Source organism: Syngnathus typhle, unplaced genomic scaffold, assembly GCF_033458585.1.
Source record: "Syngnathus typhle isolate RoL2023-S1 ecotype Sweden unplaced genomic scaffold, RoL_Styp_1.0 HiC_scaffold_159, whole genome shotgun sequence".
In the NCBI taxonomy this organism is placed as follows: Eukaryota; Metazoa; Chordata; class Actinopteri; order Syngnathiformes; family Syngnathidae; genus Syngnathus; species Syngnathus typhle.
The window spans coordinates 133,367-155,673 of NW_026872065.1; the positions used below are offsets into that span (position 1 = coordinate 133,367).

At 40.7% G+C, this 22,307-nt stretch overlaps 1 protein-coding gene across 2 annotated transcripts; it reads left to right on the top strand.

Moving 5' to 3' along the window:
* Positions 1 to 2,873: 2,873 nt before the first annotated feature.
* LOC133148781 (fumarylacetoacetase-like) lies at positions 2,874 to 19,296 on the top strand. 2 transcript variants are annotated; one of them, XM_061271712.1, is made up of 11 exons: positions 2,880 to 3,032; positions 3,837 to 3,980; positions 4,160 to 4,270; positions 4,941 to 5,062; positions 7,276 to 7,325; positions 8,783 to 8,873; positions 9,680 to 9,777; positions 10,052 to 10,104; positions 10,235 to 10,334; positions 17,314 to 17,444; positions 19,043 to 19,296. In XM_061271712.1, exons 2-11 carry the CDS (start codon positions 3,900 to 3,902, stop codon positions 19,190 to 19,192), a joined length of 987 nt encoding a protein of 328 aa, XP_061127696.1. In that variant the 5' UTR covers positions 2,880 to 3,032; positions 3,837 to 3,899; the 3' UTR covers positions 19,193 to 19,296. The 2 variants fall into 2 exon arrangements, with proteins under 2 accessions (XP_061127697.1, XP_061127696.1); XM_061271713.1 differs by lacking the exon at positions 3,837 to 3,980 and having other exon boundaries at positions 2,874 to 3,032.
* The last annotated feature ends 3,011 nt before the right edge of the window (positions 19,297 to 22,307 follow it).

Consider the following 22,307-nt stretch of genomic DNA (forward strand, 5'->3'; position numbering starts at 1 on the left):
CATCATTTTTCTACCTATTCCACAACTTCCCACTTACCAAAAACTTCACATCTTTTATTTTGAAATTCACACCCAATTTCCTTTTCCCTTCTCATTTCTACATTTTTCAACCGATTAAACCCATTCCAACTTTCAACTGTTCATCATTTTTCTACCTATTCCACAACTTCCCACTTACCAAAAACTTCACATCTTTTATTTTGAAATTCAACCAAAATTCTCTCAAATTCATTTTTTGTACTCTAATTTCTACATTTTTCAACCGATTCAACCCATTCCAACTTTCAACTGTTCATCATTTTTCTACCTATTCCACAACTTCCCAAATACTTCACATCTTTTATTTTGAAATTCACACCCAATTCCTTTTTCCCTTCTCATTTCTACATTTTTCAACCGATTCAACCCATTCCAACTTTCAACTGTTCATCATTTTTCTACCTATTCCACAACTTCCCACTTACCAAAAACTTCACATCTTTTATTTTGAAATTCACACCCAATTCCCTTTTCCCTTCTCATTTCTACATTTTTCAACCGATTCAACTCATTCCAACTTTCAACTGTTCATCATTTTTCTACCTATTCCACAACTTCCCACTTACCAAAAACTTCACATCTTTTATTTTGAAATTCACACTCAATTCCCTTTTCCCTTCTCATTTCTACATTTTTCAACCGATTCAACCCATTCCAACTTTCAACTGTTCATCATTTTTCTACCTATTCCACAACTTCCCACTTACCAAAAACTTTACATCTTTTATTTTGAAATTCACACCCAATTCCCCTTTCCCTTCTCATTTCTACATTTTTCAACCGATTCAACCCATTCCAACTTTCAACTGTTCATCATTTTTCTACCTATTCCACAACTTCCCACTCCTCAAAAACTTCACATCTTTTATTTTGAAATTCACACCCAATTCCCTTTTCCCTTCTCATTTCTACATTTTTCAACCGATTCAACCCATTCCAACTTTCAACTGTTCATCATTTTTCGACCTATTCCACAACTTCCCACTTACCAAAAACTTCACATCTTTTATTTTGAAATTCGCCACAAATTCTCCAAATATTCTACATTTCTCAAGTAATTCAACACGTTTCAACATCGTTCGGCAGCATTCCCCGAAGAAGTCATTCATACATTTCGCCTTCACACGCAATTTCTCCAGAAATTGCAAAATTCTAGTTATTTATTATTACTCTTATTATTTATTGTTTGTGCCTTCTTGTTTTTTATATTGCGTCGTTTACTTGTATGTCTATCGTGTAATATGTCTTGTCACCGTGGGATAGGGAAAACGTAATTTCGATCTCTTTGTGTGTCTCGGCATGTGAAGACGTTGACAATAAAGCAGACTTTGACTTGACTTTGAAAGTGTGTCTACTTGTGTTCTATTGTAGAATTACAGTATATGTTGAATAGTTAGTTTAATGGATAAACTGAGAAAGGGGTAGGAATCTAAAAAGCTATGCTTCCTCCTACTCCTTTTCGAGCATTCTTTATTGATTTACTTACTTGTGTATTACTATTATTATTATTAATTAATTAATCTATTTAATGTATTTATTTCTATTTGTTGATTTATTTTCTGTTTGTTGTATGGACTTATGTGGCACTTTAGAGTGTTATTTGTTTTGTTTTTTTCTTTTTTCTTTTGGATCTTCGAAATAAAGATATCAAAGTCACTGAGACGCGGCAGTAACACAGCAGCAACACGGTAGCACAGCACTAACAGGGCTGATTAAAAAAGCATACAAGTCAAAGTAAAAAAAAAGCGAGCGACACGTATAGCTCCAGAGTAGACGGGACCACGAAATAAAGAAAAGGGTGACGCAACACAATGTCATCAACATCCACTGCCTTTAGCTTAAAAGCGGCATCATATGCATTTCTTTTGTCCCCCATAATGACGGTTTGTGTATAAAAGCTTCCTTTCAGTAATGTCCGTCTTGATCTCGTTCTGTCTCTTCTTTGTGTGAATTATACGGCGCTATTTGCCTGGCGGATGGACATGCGATCAACCCACCACTTTTCTCCCCAGTGACCGTGTCCATATATCCCTCCGCCCAGCAAAGCGGTGCCGTACAACAGCGGTCCACAGCCTTTTTACGAGTGTGTAAAAGTGATCAAGTCATCACAAAAATCACGGAAATAATCATATATAAACCGCACCGGACTATAAACCGCAGGGTTCAAAATTTGAGAAAAAAGTTGCGGTTTATAGTACGAAATTTACGGTAGATTAAATACATCTGTTTTAAGTACAATTCTAACATCATGAAAAAAATTCTGAGGGCAGAACACAAATTATGACTGTTTTCTTGTTCTTTGGGAGAACAGATTAAGAAATAATACAGTCACTAAAAATTTTGTTGAAGCAAATATAATGTTACTTTAAATATCTTGGACTTCATTTGTACATCCTTTGTTTCCTACCTCAGTCTGGCACCTATAGCAAATTGTTTGTGTTTGCACATTCTGGACCACAGTCATGTTTTTGTTTCAATTCATTAAAGAAAAAGACAATTCGAGCATTTTTATCCTGTATTTCAGACTGTGGGATGATAGAAGCACCTGGATACTAGTGTGAATGGAATGAGAATAAACAATGAGAAAATGCCAATACGCTGGAGGGTAACAGCAACCTTTTTTTTATTCAGGGGAAGAAAACAATGAACTTAGTGAATAAATTTTCAATTATGAACTATGAACGGAACGAGTGCATTTTAAAAGTTGTGAACTGAACTTTGAACTAGTTCATGTGAAAATGAACTTTCTGAACACTGCTTACCAAATACTGCAGTTTGCCACATCAAATATGGCGGTGACATTGCCGTACGATTCTGCACTATGCGGGTGTGTTCAAAAATACGCACAACACAAGGAAGAGGACATGTGCGTACCCGTGAACCAGTGCTCGCACATACATTTTTGCTCAAATTAGCAGTTTGGATATTCATGGTACTCAAAAACTGCGGTGTGGTAGTCGCTGATGGTCTTGCTTGTCTTGTGTGCCGACACTGTGAGTTCGATTTTCACGTATGACTGTGTGTGCGTGTGTGTGACAAAAACAAAACTGAAGTGCCGGTGAGCGCACAAGGCGGTCCAACAATGTGCCCCAGTGCAGGCAGTGTTCAGAAATATATGGGAGTCGAGTCCTATCCGATCATATCTACTTTCAGAGTTAAAGCGTCCGAACGCCCTATGATGCACGCAACAACGCGGAAGTTACATTTAAGCTTTTTTTTTTGTTTTTTTCTTTTTCGTAAAGTGACTATTACAATTCAGGATTATTGCAATTTTTCTTTAGCTTTCTTTTTTTTCCTCATCTGCCTCCATCATTAAAATCAAACGCGTTTGGAAACTCAGAACTAAATATGAAAGCTTGTATCTTTTTCAGCCCAAATAATACATTTTTCACTGTCGAGCAAATAATGTCAAATTGTTCTTGCGTATGTTTTACATTATATGTTTACATAGTATATATATATATAATATATATATATATAATATATATATATATATATATATATATATATATATATATATATATATATATATATATATATATATATATATATATATATATATATATATATATAAGATATATAAGATATAATGTAAAATATATGCAAGAAAAAAAAATATAACTACATATATAACAATTTTCACGTGAAGGAGGTAAAACTGCTTAGTCATTCCCCAAACTGGTTTAAATTAACTTCTGAGGGCCAAAGTTAGGGTGGATCCGACCGGCTTGTTGTGATTGGATGTGCTACAGCAGGCGAACCCATACAAAGGCTGCAACACTTATAAACGTTCACAGATGCTGCCTGCGCAGTCAGTAACTCAACGAGGTTGAACTTGGAACACTACCTCTGGAGAGAAAATGTCTTATATAAAAGTAGATCCGGCATGTGATTTCTCTTTCCACAACCTACCATATGGTGTATTCTCCACATTAGATCATGTAAGTAATTTTGGTTTTTGTTCTATGAATTTGCATAGAACAAGAAAAGTGTAGCTTTTAACGCAATAATTTATTTTTTGCCTGAGTACTTTTTGTTACAGAAGCATGCTAAAGTAAATGTAAGAATGATGAACCCTGAAGGAATCACAGAGATCATTTGAAAAGTTGTATTTCCTCAGCCCAAACGTCGCATTGGGGTCGCCATTGGAGACCAGATACTGGACCTGAGTGTGATACTCTCACTGTTTCAAGGACCTGTGATGGCCAAACATCAGGATGTCTTCCAACAGGTATTTTCTTTACACAGTGAAGCATTGTACAGTATTTTCCTCAATAAGGCTCTAGGATTGACAAAATTAAACATCCATCACGAGGGTCGCAGGCGTGCTGGAGCCTATCCCAGTTGACTTCAGGCAATAGGTGGGGGACATCTTGAACAGGTTGCCAGCCAATTGCAGGGCACGCAAAGACGAACAACCATTCACACTCACACCTACGGACGATTTGGAGTTGTCAATCGGCCAACCATGTTTTTGGGGTGTGGGAGGAAACTGGAGTACCCTGAGAAAACCCACGCAGGCAAACAACACAGGAAGGCCGGAGCCGGAATCAAACCCACCACCTCTGCATTGTGAGGCGGACGTGCTAACCAGTTCACCACTGTGCTGCCCCAAAATTAAACAGTATTACTATTTTACTTTTGCTAATTTAACAGTGGTATGACAGACTTTTTTTTCAAAAACAATATTGGAAACAATATTATTACCACTGACGTCTTTCAGACATTCTAAAACCCTGGAATGGGTTCCATCACATAATTGGTGCTAGCCATATTTTAGCAAATATTTACTATACACTGTTACAGCAATCCATTTTACACATACTGCTTGTCAAATCGTTACATGCTTATCCGCAATGTTGGGTTTTTCTATGCATATGATCTTGTGTCCTATATTCCAGCCTACACTAAATGCTTTAATGGGTCTGGGATATGAAGCATGGAAGGAGACCAGAAGTACTTTGCAGTTTTTGCTCTCACCCAATGAGAGTACTCTCAGAGACGACTGGACTCTACGTAGTAGGTGAGTCTCTAAAGCAGGGGTGGGCAAACTTTTTGACTTGCGGGCCGAATTGGGTTCTAAATTTTGACCGGGGGGCCGAACCAGGAGCAGATGGATGTAGTGTTTGTGTGAAGTAATATAAATGACATGTAAAGGTCATTGCATAAAAGGTTTTTACTTTTAGTAGATACTAAAGCATGGATATTAAAAATAAGCTTTTTGAAAACAAATGCATTTATTAACAGCATTAAAAAAATGTTTCACCAAAAAACTACTATCAGTGATTCTTATTAAATACGACACTGTTATGATGAATAACATTTTCCATCACTTCAGCGCCTGCAGGTCAGATTTATGAAATATGTTTATCTAATGAGGCGAAATCACATCCAACGGCAAACATTCTGACCAAATTCATCATCTTGAAGAATCAGTGAAAGAATACATCTAAATAAAGTAAGAAATAAAATCAATAGTATTGTTGGTTTCCCTATTTTGCTAGTGCATCATAGTCTGGAGTAAAATTTGTTGTGGTAATTCTTAGGATAGAGCCGAGGTGTCGGTCCGTTAACCTAGATCTGTGACGGGCTTTGTTGACGTTCATGTGGCTGAACGTCTTCTCACACACGTAGTAGGTCGAGCCAAATTGTCCACTCTTTTTTAACATTCGGCACTCAGTGTCCACCTTTCTTTTCTTCAGGCTTCTCATTTTAATGGAAGGATTCCTAGGGAAGGTTTGTGGGTGGCATTAGCGTAAAACTGTATCTGAAAACTCAGCGCGCGAATTACGAGAATATGTCTTGTGAGTGTGCACCGAGCTTTCTGACACGGCTCCCGGGAGTAAATGCGCGGACATTATACTCTTTCATCACAGCAACATCTTCATTACAAATCAAACAGACACACTTTCTGTTGATTTCTTCGTGTTTGAAATATTCTACACTCACTTGCTATTTTGCGTTTCTTTGGTGCAGCCATTTCTGGGGACTCGCGGGTAAAAGTTTTTCTTCGCTTGATTTCATTTGTGTGGCGGGCTCCATCTAGTGTTGAAACTGAGAAGTGCAACAGAGTTGAGCTCAAGGTTCTTGTGCGGGCCATATTCAATTATGTTTTCAGAATTTGCTGCGGGCCAATAAAAACTGGACCGCGGGCCGCAGTTGACCAGCGGGTCGTAGTTTGGACACCCCTGCTCTAAAGTATAGTTCATCATTTTCACCAAGTTACTGTTTTGTATGTTTGTATTCTGGTCATGTTGTGAGTGAAGTCACACAAGTTCTTTTTTAACATGATCACATGATAGCACGATTATTCTTCAAGGCATTAAGAGGAGTAAAATCAGCACCATGCTTGACAGTGCCTAAACAAGTTAGCATGTCCATCAAGCAAGTACCGTATGGACAATTTAAGAAAAGTGTCACATACCTTCAAAATGTGTATTATGATTAATATGAAGCCAGACATCTTATGAAATCACAGATGCCAGAATCACAATACATTGATTAGCTACGTATAACATTAACTGTAGTCCTCTTTTGGAGCTGATGTTGAGTAAAGGTAGGTTTGATGATGAGCAAGGTAGGTTCGATGATGAGCACCAGCAAGTTTTATTACCTGGACTTCTCTTCTTACCGTAACTCACTGTGAGTCACTCATGTTCTCATATGACCAGTTAGTAGTTTCTTTAGCTTTATTTTAATAAACTGTTATCAAATGGGAAAAAGCATCAATGTGTCTTGGATCATGCTGATTTTAAGGTTGACTTGATTTAGATTCAGGGAACTACTTGTTTAGTTTATATTTACGACTGTCTTATGCTTGTCTTTGCTTTTCTTCAACATCAGCTTTTCCCTTCACCTCGTCTTCTGCATTTTTTGCATTTAACCACCTGTTTTACTGTCCTTGTCAGGTCTGTATCATACTTTAGGTTTCCTGTGTTTGGCTTCCCTGTTTTAATTCCTTTTATTATTTAATGTGTTTGGTCTTTTAATACTCTAATTAGCAACAATTTCCACTGGGTTTTATGTTTGGGAGTTTTCCTGACCACATTTGGGTCCCCTCCCATTCTTTCTTTCCTCCTCTGGCACAGTAGTTTATACAAAGAGAAGCTTCAAGTATTATCTCTTCACATTAATTTATTTGTTTGTTTTTTGTCTTCAAATGTGTAATGACTTTGTTGTAGCTTAATGTATTGCACTCTCGTTTTCATCTAACGTGTTTTTCTTTTGGTGTTGCAGAGCTTTTGTCCCACAGAGCGCAGCCATAATGCATCTTCCCGCAGATATCGGTAGGTTGACACACAAATGCACAACATCATCACAGACATAAAAATATTCTATTTGGACAAATACAAATTTATCTGTGTAAATTACTCCAATACAGATCGTTTTGAAATTAAACAAGGAAAAGATAAAATGAGACATTCTCATAATTTAAAGTTAAAGTCCCAATGATTGTCACACACACATCTGGGTGTGGTGAAACTTGTCCTCTGCATTTAACCCATCCCCGTGTGATTTTGATCCATCCCCTGGGGGGGAGGGGAGCAGTGAGCAGCAGCGGTGCCACGCTTGGGAATCCTTTGGTGATCTAATCCCCCAATTCCAACCCTTAATGCTGAGTGCCAAGCAGGGAGGCAATGGGTTATCCCACAACCTTCCAGTCTCAGGGCGGACACTACCACTAGGCCACTGAGCTGATAAACAATTCCCAAGTCTCCTGATGCAGTGTATCAGATTTTATTTGGTCAATTTACACAAAGAATAAAGAATTCCAAACATAAATTTGAATTTGATTGTTTCTATGTAAATTTATAATCCAAATAGCTGTTGATGAGATTGAAGGAGAATATTATAAAATAGATAGCAAAAGGTTATTAAGCGTAGAAATCTAAGATCTTATGAGCCAAAGGATCAGACCCTGAGTCAAACGTGACAAATGCAGTATAATGACAGAGATGCCAAAGTAACAGGGCAGGGCTGTTGGCTGATCAAGGGTTTTCTGAAAGGCTCATGCAGTGACACTTCTTAGCTCTAGGTGGAAGTGTGTCCCTATAATGTACCAGGAAAATACAGTATGTACTGTACTAATCAATTCAGGGTTATGCTAGTTGAATTCAAAAAAATAGTTCTTGCTTGCTTTTAAATATTACATTTCATTGCATCTTACTCACCAAGTACCGTTTTTCCCATGTATAATGCGCAAAATGTAACTAATTTATTGTCCTAAAATCTGGGGTGCGAATTATACATGGGTACAAAAAAAAAAAAATTTTTTTTTTTTTTTTTAAATCCGGATATTATACGGAGGCCGCCATTACAGATGTGCTTTCTTCTCTGCTGTTCACTTCAAACACGCTCCATAAGAACACAATGCTCTCGTATCAGACGCTTGCTAGATCACCTGCTCGTTTGCTGTCACAATGTACCCTACACAAATCCGAAACATTTCTTCGCTATTGAGTATGCTAGCGCATGCGCAGTGATACTGACCGGCAAAATAACATCCGGTTGTTCCCAAAGATGATCTTTTTTCTGAAGTAATTTTACGTTCACGGACTTAAGTAGGAGTCACAATTTGGGTGCGTATTATACATGGGTACAGGCTTTTTTCCAGCATCAACATGCCATTTTTAGGGTGCGTATCATACATGGGGGCGCATTATACATGGAAAAAAACGGTACATTTTACAGGTGATTTATTTCGCTTTGGGTCATTGTTTGAAATGTATTTGTTTATTTACAGGTGATTACACTGACTTTTATTCATCCAGGGATCATTCAACTAATGTTGGCACTATGTTTCGAGGGAAGGAAAACGCCCTAATGCCAAACTGGTAAACTAACATTAATACTTGAATGGTACACCATCTGCAGGCAAGTGCTCTTAGAGAGAGAGAACTGTGTGAGACCAACTGCCCAGCGGTCTTGGCGTTATGATGTGAACAGTCACAGTTCAACGTTCATTTTATTGATGAAGGTGATGCTCATATTATATTAGCACAAGGGCATTCCAGCACAGCAGCATAAGCGTGACCTCTGGCCACCTCTGCCTCGAAGCACAAACATAATTTATTTCCAGGTCTTTGTTGTAGGAATGCTAAGTCATCTTGCTTTCTTGGGTTTGACACCGCACTGCCTAGATTCGAAGATGATATGATAAATAGTATTCTCATCCGCTAATATCCTCATGGTGATTTTGTCCCCTCTTTCAGTTGAATTTGGGCTGGAGATTATGTAGTTATTCAAGAGTACTATTGTACACTATGTGTATGACAAGGCTGAGTTCTCCTTTTATAAACAGCCCAAGCCTGAGAGGCCAGACATTGTTGCTTCACAAAAGACGCTGGCTTGAGTCTCTCTTTCCAAAAAACTGGAAGCCTCAAATCATCCAGATTATTTTAGAGAGGAAAAGTTGTAGCCCAACTAAACAATTTTGATAAATTGGAGTTTCGCATTATAATTACTTTTGTCTTGCTTCAATTTTCCACCAAATAAAAATAAAACCTGTACTATTGCGTTCTTCATATTCTGTATTTCAGAAGCAATGTCCCTCAGATAATTATGGTACCTAAAAAACAGTTAAAACAATTTGATTAGTATTTTTTATTGTCTTTATTAATTGGCACCTTATCTTGTGCAGGTTAAGACTTCCTGTGGGATATCATGGTAGAGCATCATCTGTGGTTGTTTCTGGTACGCCCATTCGTCGGCCGTTGGGCCAGATGAGACCCGATCAGAGTAAGTTCACAATGGCACAACTCTATGTTTGGACTATGCTGATTATTGTTGACCAAACGTACCAGTAAATGAAGCGCATGCATACAAATTTTCAACAATATGAGTATAAATGTTATATTTTAGCTAAAGAAAAAGCTTTTATGTCTTACTATATAATTAAATGCTAAATTGTTACACAGTACATTCTACACATTATGAATATTTCAGAACAGAGAACAGTACAAGTGATCATAAATGATGAAAGTTACAGCAATGTTACTTTCCTTTGTTGCAGCAAAACCTCCTGTGTTTGGTCCGTCAAAGCAATTGGACATTGAATTGGAAATGGTGATTATATTTTTCTCTCATTTTATCACATGCATATTTGTAAATGTAACTCTATAAAAAAAGCTATTTAATTGAAATATATATATTTTTTAATATCTAAAAATATACATATGTTTTATTCTCTGTTTAGGCTTTCTTTGTTGGCGGGGGGAATTTGCTAGGGGAGCCAATCCCCATTGAGAAAGCCCATGAACATATCTTTGGCATGGTACTTATGAACGATTGGAGTGGTAAGAACATCTGCACATCATCACTTGCCCTACATTAAATTCACAAAAATAAATTGGTGAGGCCAGTGCAGTAAGTGAATTGTGTTGGATTTAATAAACACTCACTAACAGTGAAAACATTCCACCCCATTACCCGCAATAGGATCAGCATGGGAGAAAGATGGATGGATCAATACCATGCACCTTGTGTGTCTATGCATATGACATTTTTACATCAAGATGTGAAGTACTGTAAATGTTCAGGCCTTGTCGCGTAAAAAAATCAAATAAATAATACCGTTTTTTTCCGTGTATAGTGCGCCCCCATGTATAATACGCACCCTAAAAACGGCATGCTGATGCTGGAAAAAAGCTTGTACCCATGTATAATACCGTTTTTTTCCGTGTATAGTGCGCAAAATTTTACTAATTTATTGTCCTAAAATCTGGGGTGCGCATTATACATGGGTACAAAAAAAAAAAAAAAAAAAATTTTTTTTTTTTAATTTCTTTTTTTTTTTTTTTTTTTAAGTCCCAATGATCGTCACACACGCAGGGAGGCAATGGGTCCCATTTTTATAGTCTTTGGTATGGTCTTAACTAGGCTGGATGTAATTTTTTTTGTTGGCGTTGATTTCTCCGACTGCCCGTAAACGCACCACCGCGCTTCGTGCGCGCACGGGACAGCAAACGAGCAGGTGATCGAGCAAGCGTCTGATACGAGAGCATTGCGGTCGCATGGAGCGTGTTTGAAGTGAACAGCAGAGAAGAAAGGCAAAGTGTTGTGAAATAAAATGCACAGAACGGATGCGCAAGACACGTCAGCTATATAAAGAGCGAGAGTTGTTTTCTTCCTATTAGTTTCAATTCACAGTTTAATTAGCAGTTTCAATCAGCAAATAACAAAATGCGTATTACAGGTAATATTTTATTTCACAACACTTTGCCTTGTTCCTTTGGTCTCTGCTGTTCATCCTAAAACACAAAGGCGCTCTTTAAGCAATGCGACAGTGAGCGCCCGGCGCGCTGCGGTTGCGCGACCGCACCAAATTAAGCTCCCTGCGCAGTGCGCACTGAGGTCCACTTAAATTTTAGAAAGTACATCAGGACTTTAAAAATATCTTCTAAATTTCAGCGACGGCTCTGTCACACTAATCGACCAGCCCGGTGCAGTTGGGCGGTCGGCGGCGCGCTACGGTTGAGCGTTCTCTCGCACGCTTTCTCTCTCGCTCTCGCTCTCTCTCGCTCTCGCACACACGCAAACCGGATATCATACGGAGGCCGCCATTACAGATGCGCAGAACGGATGAGCAAGACACGTCAGCTATATAAAGAGCGAGAGTTCAGTTCTCTACCTAAATCCGTATTACAGGTAATATTTTATTTCACAACACTTTGCCTTGTTCCTTTCTTCTCTGCTGTTCACTTCAAACACGCTCCATGCGCACGGAGCGCGGTGGTGCGTTTAAGGGCAGTCGGAGAAATCAACGCCAACAAAAAAAATTACATCCAGCCTAGTTAAGACCATACCAAAGACTATAAAAATGGGACCCATTGCCTCCCTGCGTGTGTGACGATCATTGGGACTTAAAAAAAAAAAAAAAAAAAAAAAAAAAAATTAAATTTTTTTTTAAAAAAAATTCATAAAAATTGGGTGCGTATTATACATGGGTACAAGCTTTTTTCCAGCATCAGCATGCCATTTTTAGGGGTGCGTACTATACATGGGGGCGCACTATACACGGAAAAAAACGGTACGCACCCAATTTTTATGAATTTTTAAAAAAATCTTTTTTTTTTTTTTTTAAGTCCCAATGATCGTCACACACGCAGGGAGGCAATGGGTCCCATTTTTATAGTCTTTGGTATGGTCTTAACTAGGCTGGATGTAATTTTTTTTGTTGGCGTTGATTTCTCCGACTGCCCGTAAACGCACCACCGCGCTCCGTGCGCGCACGGGAAAGAGGCGGCTCTGTACGTATGGGAGAGACGAAGAGGAATAAAAACACCCTTGGAAACCAAAACTCGCCCCTCGTCGTGACTCGGAGCCGCAACAAATGTTTCGGATTTGTGTAGGGTACATTGTGACAGACAGCAAACGAGCAGGTGATCGAGCAAGCGTCTGATACGAGAGCATTGCGGTCGCATGGAGCGTGTTTGAAGTGAACAGCAGAGAAGAAAGGAACAAGGCAAAGTGTTGTGAAATAAAATGCACAGAACGGATGCGCAAGACACGTCAGCTATATAAAGAGCGAGAGTTGTTTTCTTCCTATTAGTTTCAATTCACAGTTTAATTAGCAGTTTCAATCAGCAAATAACAAAATGCGTATTACAGGTAATATTTTATTTCACAACACTTTGCCTTGTTCCTTTGGTCTCTGCTGTTCATCCTAAAACACAAAGGCGCTCTTTAAGCAATGCGACAGTGAGCGCCCGGCGCGCTGCGGTTGCGCGACCGCACCAAATTAAGCTCCCTGCGCAGTGCGCACTGAGGTCCACTTAAATTTTAGAAAGTACATCAGGACTTTAAAAATATCTTCTAAATTTGCCACAATAATCGACCAGCGCGGTGCAGTTGGGCGGTCGGCGGCGCGCTACGGTTGAGAGTTCTCTCTCGCAAAGACACGCAAACCGGATATCATACGGAGGCCGCCATTATAGATGCGCAGAACGGATGCGCAAGACACGTCAGCTATATAAAGAGCGAGAGTTCAGTTCTCTACCTAAATCCGTATTACAGGTAATATTTTATTTCACAACACTTTGCCTTGTTCCTTTCTTCTCTGCTGTTCACTTCAAACACGCTCCATGCGACCGCAATGCTCTCGTATCAGACAAGGCTTGCTCGATCACCTGCTCGTTTGCTGTCTGTCACAATGTACCCTACACAAATCCGAAACATTTGTTGCGGCTCCGAGTCACGACGAGGGGCAAGTTTTGGTTTCCAAGGGTGTTTTTATTCCTCTTCAACGTCTCTCCCATACAGAGCCGCCTCTTTCGCGTGCGCGCACGGAGCGCGGTGGTGCGTTTACGGGCAGTCGGAGAAATCAACGCCAACAAAAAAAATTACATCCAGCCTAGTTAGGACCATACCAAAGACTATAAAAATGGGACCCATTGCCTCCCTGCGTGTGTGACGATCATTGGGACTTAAAAAAAAAAAAAAAAAAAATTTAAAAAAAAAATTAAACTTTTTTTGTACCCATGTATAATGCGCACCCCAGATTTTAGGACAATAAATTACCGTTTTTTTCCGTGTATAGTGCGCCCCCATGTATAGTACGCACCCCTAAAAATGGCATGCTGATGCTGGAAAAAAGCTTGTACCCATGTATAATACGCACCCAATTTTTATGAATTTTTTAAAAAAAAAAATTTAATTTTTTTTTTTTTTTTTTTTTTTTAAGTCCCAATGATCGTCACACACGCAGGGAGGCAATGGGTCCCATTTTTATAGTCTTTGGTATGGTCTTAACTAGGCTGGATGTAAATATTTTTGTTGGCGTTGATTTCTCCGACTGCCCGTAAACGCACCACCGCGCTCCGTGCGCATGGAGCGTGTTTGAAGTGAACAGCAGAGAAGAAAGGAACAAGGCAAAGTGTTGTGAAATAAAATATTACCTGTAATACGGATTTAGGTAGAGAACTGAACTCTCGCTCTTTATATAGCTGACGTGTCTTGCTCATCCGTTCTGCGCATCTGTAATGGCGGCCTCTGTATGATATCCGGTTTGCGTGTGTGCGAGAGCGAGAGAGAGCGAGAGAGAGAGAGCGCGCGAGAGAACGCTCAACCGTAGCGCGCCGCCGACCGCCCAACTGCACCGGGCTGGTCGATTATTGTGACAGAGCTGTCGCTGAAATTTAGAAGATATTTTTAAAGTCCTGATGTACTTTCTAAAATTTAAGTGGACCTCAGTGCGCACTGCGCAGGGAGCTTAATTTGGTGCGGTCGCGCAACCGCAGCGCGCCGGGCGCTCACTGTCGCATTGCTTAAAGAGCGCCTTTGTGTTTTAGGATGAACAGCAGAGACCAAAGGAACAAGGCAAAGTGTTGTGAAATAAAATATTACCTGTAATACGCATTTTGTTATTTGCTGATTGAAACTGGTAATTAAACTGTGAATTGAAACTAATAGGAAGAAAAAAACTCTCGCTCTTTATATAGCTGACGTGTCTTGCGCATCCGTTCTGTGCATTTTATTTCACAACACTTTGCCTTTCTTCTCTGCTGTTCACTTCAAACACGCTCCATGCGACCGCAATGCTCTCGTATCAGACGCTTGCTCGATCACCTGCTCGTTTGCTGTCCCGTGCGCGCACGAAGCGCGGTGGTGCGTTTATGGGCAGTCGGAGAAATCAACGCCAACAAAAAAAATTACATCCAGCCTAGTTAAGACCATACCAAAGACTATAAAAATGGGACCCATTGCCTCCCTGCGTGTGTGACGATCATTGGGACTTAAAAAAAAAAAAAAAAAAAAATTAAAAAAAAAAAAATTTTTTTTTTTTTTTTTTGTACCCATGTATAATGCGCACCCCAGATTTTAGGACAATAAATTAGTTAAATTTTGCGCACTATACACGGAAAAAAACGGTAGTTAAATTTTGCGCACTATACACGGAAAAAAACGGTAATGCTCTACGATTTATTGGCATCGATGCTAAACGTAAACATCGATTTATATCGCCGTGTTTGACCTCGGACATTAGACGCGACTTTATTTTGAAATCCAGTTCATTGTTGCTTGCTTCCTCTTTCCGGTAGCAGTGCGCCCGGCGTTGTTGTGTTGTGAGCAGAGCAGGCACGTGAAAGGGGAGTCGACAACTAGTACGCGGCTCCTGGGCTGGTGCTATGGGTAGTGTCCAAAAAGACGAAGAAATTTGCTCCCCTTTAGGCTTCAAGTCATTCGTTTGGAAGCGCTTTGGATTCCAAAGAAAATATGACTCAACGGACAAGACACGTGCAGTTTGTAAATCCTGCCATGCGGTGATCAAATATTCAGGGAGCACAAATCTCGCCGCACAGTTAAAGAAAAAACACGACATCAAAGTTCAGTGTTAAAATAAGCACTTTGTATACTGCAATACTCTTGTAATTTCCTAAATAAAGAGTTTGCAGTACCTTGTTGATTTTGCGTATGAATTGTTATAAATCAGGATATTGTTCTATATTTTTTTTTATTAAAAAAAAAAAAAAATCGATCGTAGAGCACTATATCGCGATATATCGTGAATGAATCGCAGCAGGCTTTAAGATATCGACAAATATCGTATTGTAGTTCTTTGTATCGATATTATATCGTATCGTGACAAAACCCGCAATTTACACCCCTGGGGGGGCGCGTGTGACCCTGGGGAACAGGCTTTTTTTTTGGCAGTACTAGAATAAAGTGTAATTGCGCATCTACTACAGCAGGGGGCAGTGGCGCTCTCATTGTTACTTCTGTCACGTTTGCGACAGTGCAACATTTTACGACTTACAAGACAAGTTAGGATAGTCACGGTGGGGAGGGGGGGGCGCGAATAGTTTTCTTCTTGCTAGGGGGGGCGTAACAGAAAATAATTGAGAAGCACTGCCCTAAAGGAAGGTGTAAAGCACGTGGGCTTTGCCTCGTAAGGAAAAATCACTAGGTGTTTACATACTGATAAGAACATCTGGGAAGAGGAGTTTGAGTGGACTAGATAGAAAAGAAAACCTTTGACCTCTAGTCAAAACATAGCAAGGGATGTTTTACGACATTGTGTAGGATGGGACAAGCTAGGTTATTTATTACTGGTTATATGCATTCCAACCTAATCCTACGATCAAGATAGTTAGGAAAACCCTGACAATGATGGTCACTTGTAGGTTCATCTGGGGTGCAAGACAGCAATGAGGCATGTTGTCTAACAAAGTGGTCTTTGTTAGAGAGGAACTGTCTCGGTAGATGTCTTCTTTTTGCTGCGTCGTCAGCTGCGTCTTGTCTGACCAAGCCGTAACTTTTCTCTTCTGTGGTACATCATAAAAACAGCAAGGCCAAACAGCAAGCATATATTGCAGTACTATTGCGGTAAAGTATTGATTAAAGAACGCATGATAACATATATATACATTTTTCTAACAGAGGTAAACGGACCAACACCATGGATCTCTCCTAAAAATTCCCGCAACAATTTTTACTCCAGACTATGACGCACTAGCAAAAAAGGGAGACCAACAACACTGTTCCCACTGAAAATGAAGGGGAGGCTCTCAAGTTTGTTGTAAAAAAATGCATTTTGAATATGATTTGTACACATAGCAGGGATTGAAACTAGCGACCATTCTCATTTTCAAACAATGCAGGATGCTCAAGGACATTGATGCACTACCTGTTTGCGACTAATCTTAACCGGTAAAGTTCTTAAGGCTTACTTTAAGGAAGTGTTTCCCATTTCCTCACCTCTGTTACCAGGTGTTTGTGAGTTAAAACTCTGCTCTGATTTTCAGATACCCCTCACCGTGTTGCCGTTTTGATTACTTTATTTGGATGTATGCTTTCACCGATTCTTCAAGATGATATATTTGGTCAGAATGTTTGCCGTTTGATGTGATCTCATAAGATTAACATATTTCATTAATCTGACCTACAGGCACTGAAGTGATGGAGACTGTTATTCATAATAACAGTGTCGTATTTTATGAGAATCACTGATAGCAGTTTTTTAGTGTGTGTTTTTTAATGCTGTTAATAAATGCATTTGTTTTCAAAAAACTTGTTTGGAATATCCATGCTTTACTACATACTAAAGGCCAAAATCTTTTATGCAATGACCTTTACAGGTCGCTTATATTACTACACACAAACACTACGTCCATCTGCTCCTGGTTCGGCCCTCCGGTCCAAATTTAGAACCCAGTTCAGCCCGCGAGTCAAAAAGTTTGCCCACCCCTGGGTTAGAATATAAAGACTAAGTAACCTGTGCCTGTCTGTGTACAGCGACAAAAGACCTCATGTTCATGAACATATAATCTCTTTCAGCTCGGGACATTCAAGCTTGGGAGTATGTCCCTCTGGGTCCATTCTTGGGGAAGAACTTCGGAACAACAATCTCACCCTGGGTGGTCCCCATGGAGGCCTTGTTACCTTTTGCAGAGCCTAATCCCATTCAGGTTTGACCATAGATGCAAACACTATAAATTCGTGTGCTATCAAACTGTGAATGAGCTGGCAACATCAAGTGTTGGTATTTTCATAGATGCACACTTGGCATATTTAGAAACAAGCCGTTTGCGCCATTGTGAGTGTGAACATCTGACTTCCCTTGCAGCCACTTGAAGCGTCTCTTATAATTGTCTTTAAATTCCGTGTGTGTGAGAGGCACACAGTCCTTGGCATGACAGAAGCAGAAACTCATTTGCTGGAGTACATGCAGGAGCTTGAGGTTTACAAAGTATGTTAATATGGAACTGCGGTCAGACCTGTATAGGCAATCACAGATAACTGCTGTGAAGTTGGAACTTGCCGACTGACTTCCACCCTGACAGTACGTGTTCGTTTGTGACATGATGTAAAGCAGCGGTCACCAAACTACGGCCCGCGGGCCGGATACGGCCCATGGGACCGTTCAATCCGGCCCGCCAACCCTGAACAAATTGTATTAAACTTTTTTTTTTTGTCATTTTGCCTGCAATGACTGCGTTTCCCCAGTAGATGGGGAAGCGCTCGCCTGCGCATTTACTACCGGAAGCCGTGTCAGAAAGCTCGGCGCACACTCACAAGTGCGTGTACGGACATGGCGCACTCGCGCTCTATTTGTATCAGTCCCGAATTTAGAGCGTGGGCTGTGACGACAGCATTCTTGTAATTTGCGCGCTGAGCTTTCAGATGCAGTTTTGCGCTTAAGCCACCCACAAACCTTCCCCTGGAATCCTTCCGTTAAAATGTCGCCCAAGGAAAAGCACGGTGAACACAGTGCCGAGCGTTTAAAAGAGAGTGGCCAATTTGGCTCGACGTACGCGACGTGACGTTCAGCCACATGAACGTCAACATCTACCCGTCACAGATCGAGGTAAACGGACCAACACCTCGGATCTCGCCTAAGAATTGCCACAACAAATTTTACTCCAGACTATGACGCACTATCAAACTTTAACAAAAAAGACAGCGGTGTCTACAAGCCTACTGGAACCTACAAAAGGATTATAAGGAAGGAACACAAGAACTTTAAGAGACTGCTCATGTGTCAGAGAGGTTCTGCTCTGACAACTGAGCTGAACTTTTATCTGTTAAGATTGTGCATGGCACAACAGAAAGTTAATGTTCCATGGTTTTTTTTCTATGAAGAACCCAGAGAGAGTTGTTTAGTTATTATTTATTTCCTGATTTTTCTGTGAAGAACTCGGAGAGGGTTATTTAGTTATTATTTATTTCATTAATAGTGTTATTAGTTTCCTGACTTTTTTTGTGTAAAGAACCTGGAAAGGGTGATTAAATAACCGTTATTTGGTTATGTGTGGCTTTCTGGAAAACAATAACTTTTTTAAGCTCGCCTACGATCGTCACATTTTTTCTGTTACAAACTGACACCGGCCCGCCATCAGAGAAGGGAAAGGTTATGTGGCCCTCACAGCAAAAAGTTTGGGGACCCCTGATGTAAAGGCATTACAGACGATCTTTCCGACAGCTCAGAAACCAGAGCCTATTTGTCCGTTTTTGAGTATTGCGTATGCGCAGGTCCCTCTTCACCACCCTTCCCTGTTGTTTTTAGGAAACGCCTCCACACTCTCATGCACTGGCGCCATTTGAAGTTGTATTCTCAAAGACGTCAAAAACAGGCTTTTTTTTGCGAGAACCTCACATCATCACGACGTTCATCAGCCATTTTCACTCAGAAGTCAAGCAGGGAACGCTACAATGAAGCCAGAGTGTCGCAGAGTTTTAATCACATTACAGGTACAGTACTTGGCGCAGAGACGTGAGCGAGCATGAATATCAACAAGGAAATAAAACACAAAAACCAGATTGATTGACAAGTTAACTGATCAATTTTGCCATCATTCACACCTGCACAATGATTGGTTGAGGTTGTTCCTCACAGAGCGCACGATTTATAGATATTAATATACATATTTTAAGACGGGCTATTTAACAGTCCGTAAGTGGGGAGAAATTTGAGAAATATTACAAAATAAATTCTAAATAAGTACGTACCTCTCTAATACCTTCAAAATTGCATTATGTGTATACACTGTCACGGAATGGGTGGAGCTGGGCGACCAAATGCAGCTTGGACCAGGGTTTATTGAGGCAAAAGATAGTTGGAAGGGAGGATGAGGGGAACAAACCAACAGAACCAGTAAACTAAAATAACTTAACAGAGACAGAGTGACAGGAAACCGACAGACCAACCTGGAAAGAAACTAACCGAACCGAAAGACCAGACAAACCGACATGAGGCGAGGGGGCGACGCAAACAGAAACCATGGTAACATATACACATAATAAAACAACCGGGGACGATTCGTGACACACAGCCGAACTCACTAATCATTGCCTTCACGGAAGTCGAAATTTGGTTCATAAGGGGATGCAAAAAATTGAGAGAAACGTTCATAAGTACGTTCATAAGTAGAGGCACCACTGCATATAATTCACATATTCAGGTACGATTTATTCGTTAAAATTGTCCCTAGGTGTGAGTGCGAGTGCAAATGGTTGTTTGTCTCTGTGTGCCCTGCGATTGGCTGGCAACCGGTTCAGGGTGTCCCCCGCCTACTGCCCGATGACAGCTGGGATAGGCTCCAGCAAGCCCGCGACCCCCGTGGGGACTAAGCGGTACAGAAAATGGATGGATGGATGGATAAATCTGATATTGTGGGCTATACTGTTATTGTGCAGTGATCTGAATTTCCAATTATATTGCTCAGTACTAAAAGTAAGAAATATCTGATAACAGTAACAAAAAATCTAATGAAGACTGTACCGTATTTTTCTGACTAAAAGTCGCTCCGGAATATAGGTCGTATTAGCCATAAAATGCACAATAACGTGAAAAATAACATATATACCTCGCTCCGGAGTACAAGTTGCATTTTGGGGGCAATTTATTCGACAAAATACAACACCAAGAACAGACATGAACGAGCAACAACAGGCTAAACGATAGGTATGCTAACGTGACATAAACACAAACGAAGATTTGAGAACGGGCCTAACGTAACATTCAGATTTATTCAAATAACTATTACATAAATAACACGTTTATAAAATCATCTGTGTCACTCCAATTCATTAAATCTATCGATCGCCCTTTATGTTAACAATGCCGGCCGCGGGCTGCTGACGGCGCTTGCACTTCAAAATATTCCACAGGCCCATATGACGATATATAAATTATATATCAAATAACTATTATATAAGCAATAATATTATCAAACCATTTGTGTCACTCCAAATCATTAAATCCATCCATCCATTTTCTGTGCCGCTTTATCCCCACGGGGGTCGCGGGCTTGCCGGAGCCTATCCCAGCTGTCATCGGGCAGTAGGCGGGGACACCCTGAACTGGTTGCCAGCCAATCGCAGGGCACACAGAGACGAACAACCATCCGCACACACACTCACACCTAGGGGCAATTTGGAGCGCTCATTCGGCCTACCAAGCATGTTTTTGGGGATGTGGGAGGAAACCGGAGTGCCCGGAGAAAACCCACGCGGACAGGGGGAGAACATGCAAACTCCACACATTAAATCCATCTATCAAATTCTTCGTTCTTTGTCAACAACGCCGCGTGCGCCCTGACGTCAGCCTCGTCGTTATACCACAGATCTAGTATATAACTATATTGTAGCGTTAACAAAGTACAAGGAAAGACGTGGGTTTGGTATATAACATATACTACAAGTTGCTACAAGAAATAAAATATATCAAATAATTATAAATAGTTCAACGTCACACGGCCCCAAGCACCGGCGTTGACTTCCAGGCAGGTGGACTTCCATCTCCGGAGGTGGCACTTCCAGCCACGGACAGCCACCCGGCCGAGCGCCGGCCCCCGACTTCCATCCACGGAGGTGAAAGAGAGCCCCGTAGAGTAAGTTAAAGTTAAAAGTTAAAGTCCCAATGATTGTCACACGAGCAAATGGGTGTGGTGAAATTTGTCCTCTGCATTTAACCCATCCCCATGTGATTTTGATCCATCCCTGGGGGAGACGGTAGCAGTGAGCAGCAACGGTGCCATGCTCGGAAATCATTTGGTGATCTAACCCCCCAATTCCAACCCTTAATGCTGAGTGCCAAGCAGGGAGGCAATGGGTCCCATTCTTATAGTCTTTGGTATGACCCGGCCGGGATCTGAACCCACAACCTTCCAGTCTCAGGGCGGACACTCTACCACTCGGCCACTGAGCTGGTCCGAGTAGGACTGGGCGTGCGTAAAAGCCATAATACCGTTTTTTTCCGTGTATAGTGCGCCCCCATGTATAATACGCACCCTAAAAATGGCATGCTGATGCTGGAAAAAAGCCTGTACCCATGTATAATACGCACCCAATTTTTATGAATTTTTTTTTTAATTCTTTTTTTTTTTTTTTTTTAAGTCCCAATGATCGTCACACACGCAGGGAGGCAGTGGGTCCCATTTTTATAGTCTTTGGTATGGTCTTAACTAGGCTGGATGTAATTTTTTTTGTTGGCGTTGATTTCTCCGACTGCCCGTAAACGCACCACCGCGCTCCGTGCGCGCACGGGAAAGACGCGTGCGGACGTGAAAAAGGCGGCTCTGTATGGGAGAGACGTTGAAGAGGAATAAAAACACCCTTGGAAACCAAAACTTGCCCCTCGTCGTGACTCAGAGCCGCAACAAATGTTTCGGATTTGTGTAGGGTACATTGTGACAGACAGCAAACGAGCAGGTGATCGAGCAAGCGTCTGATACGAGAGCATTGCGGTCGCATGGAGCGTGTTTGAAGTGAACAGCAGAGAAGAAAGGAACAAGGCAAAGTGTTGTGAAATAAAATATTACCTGTAATAC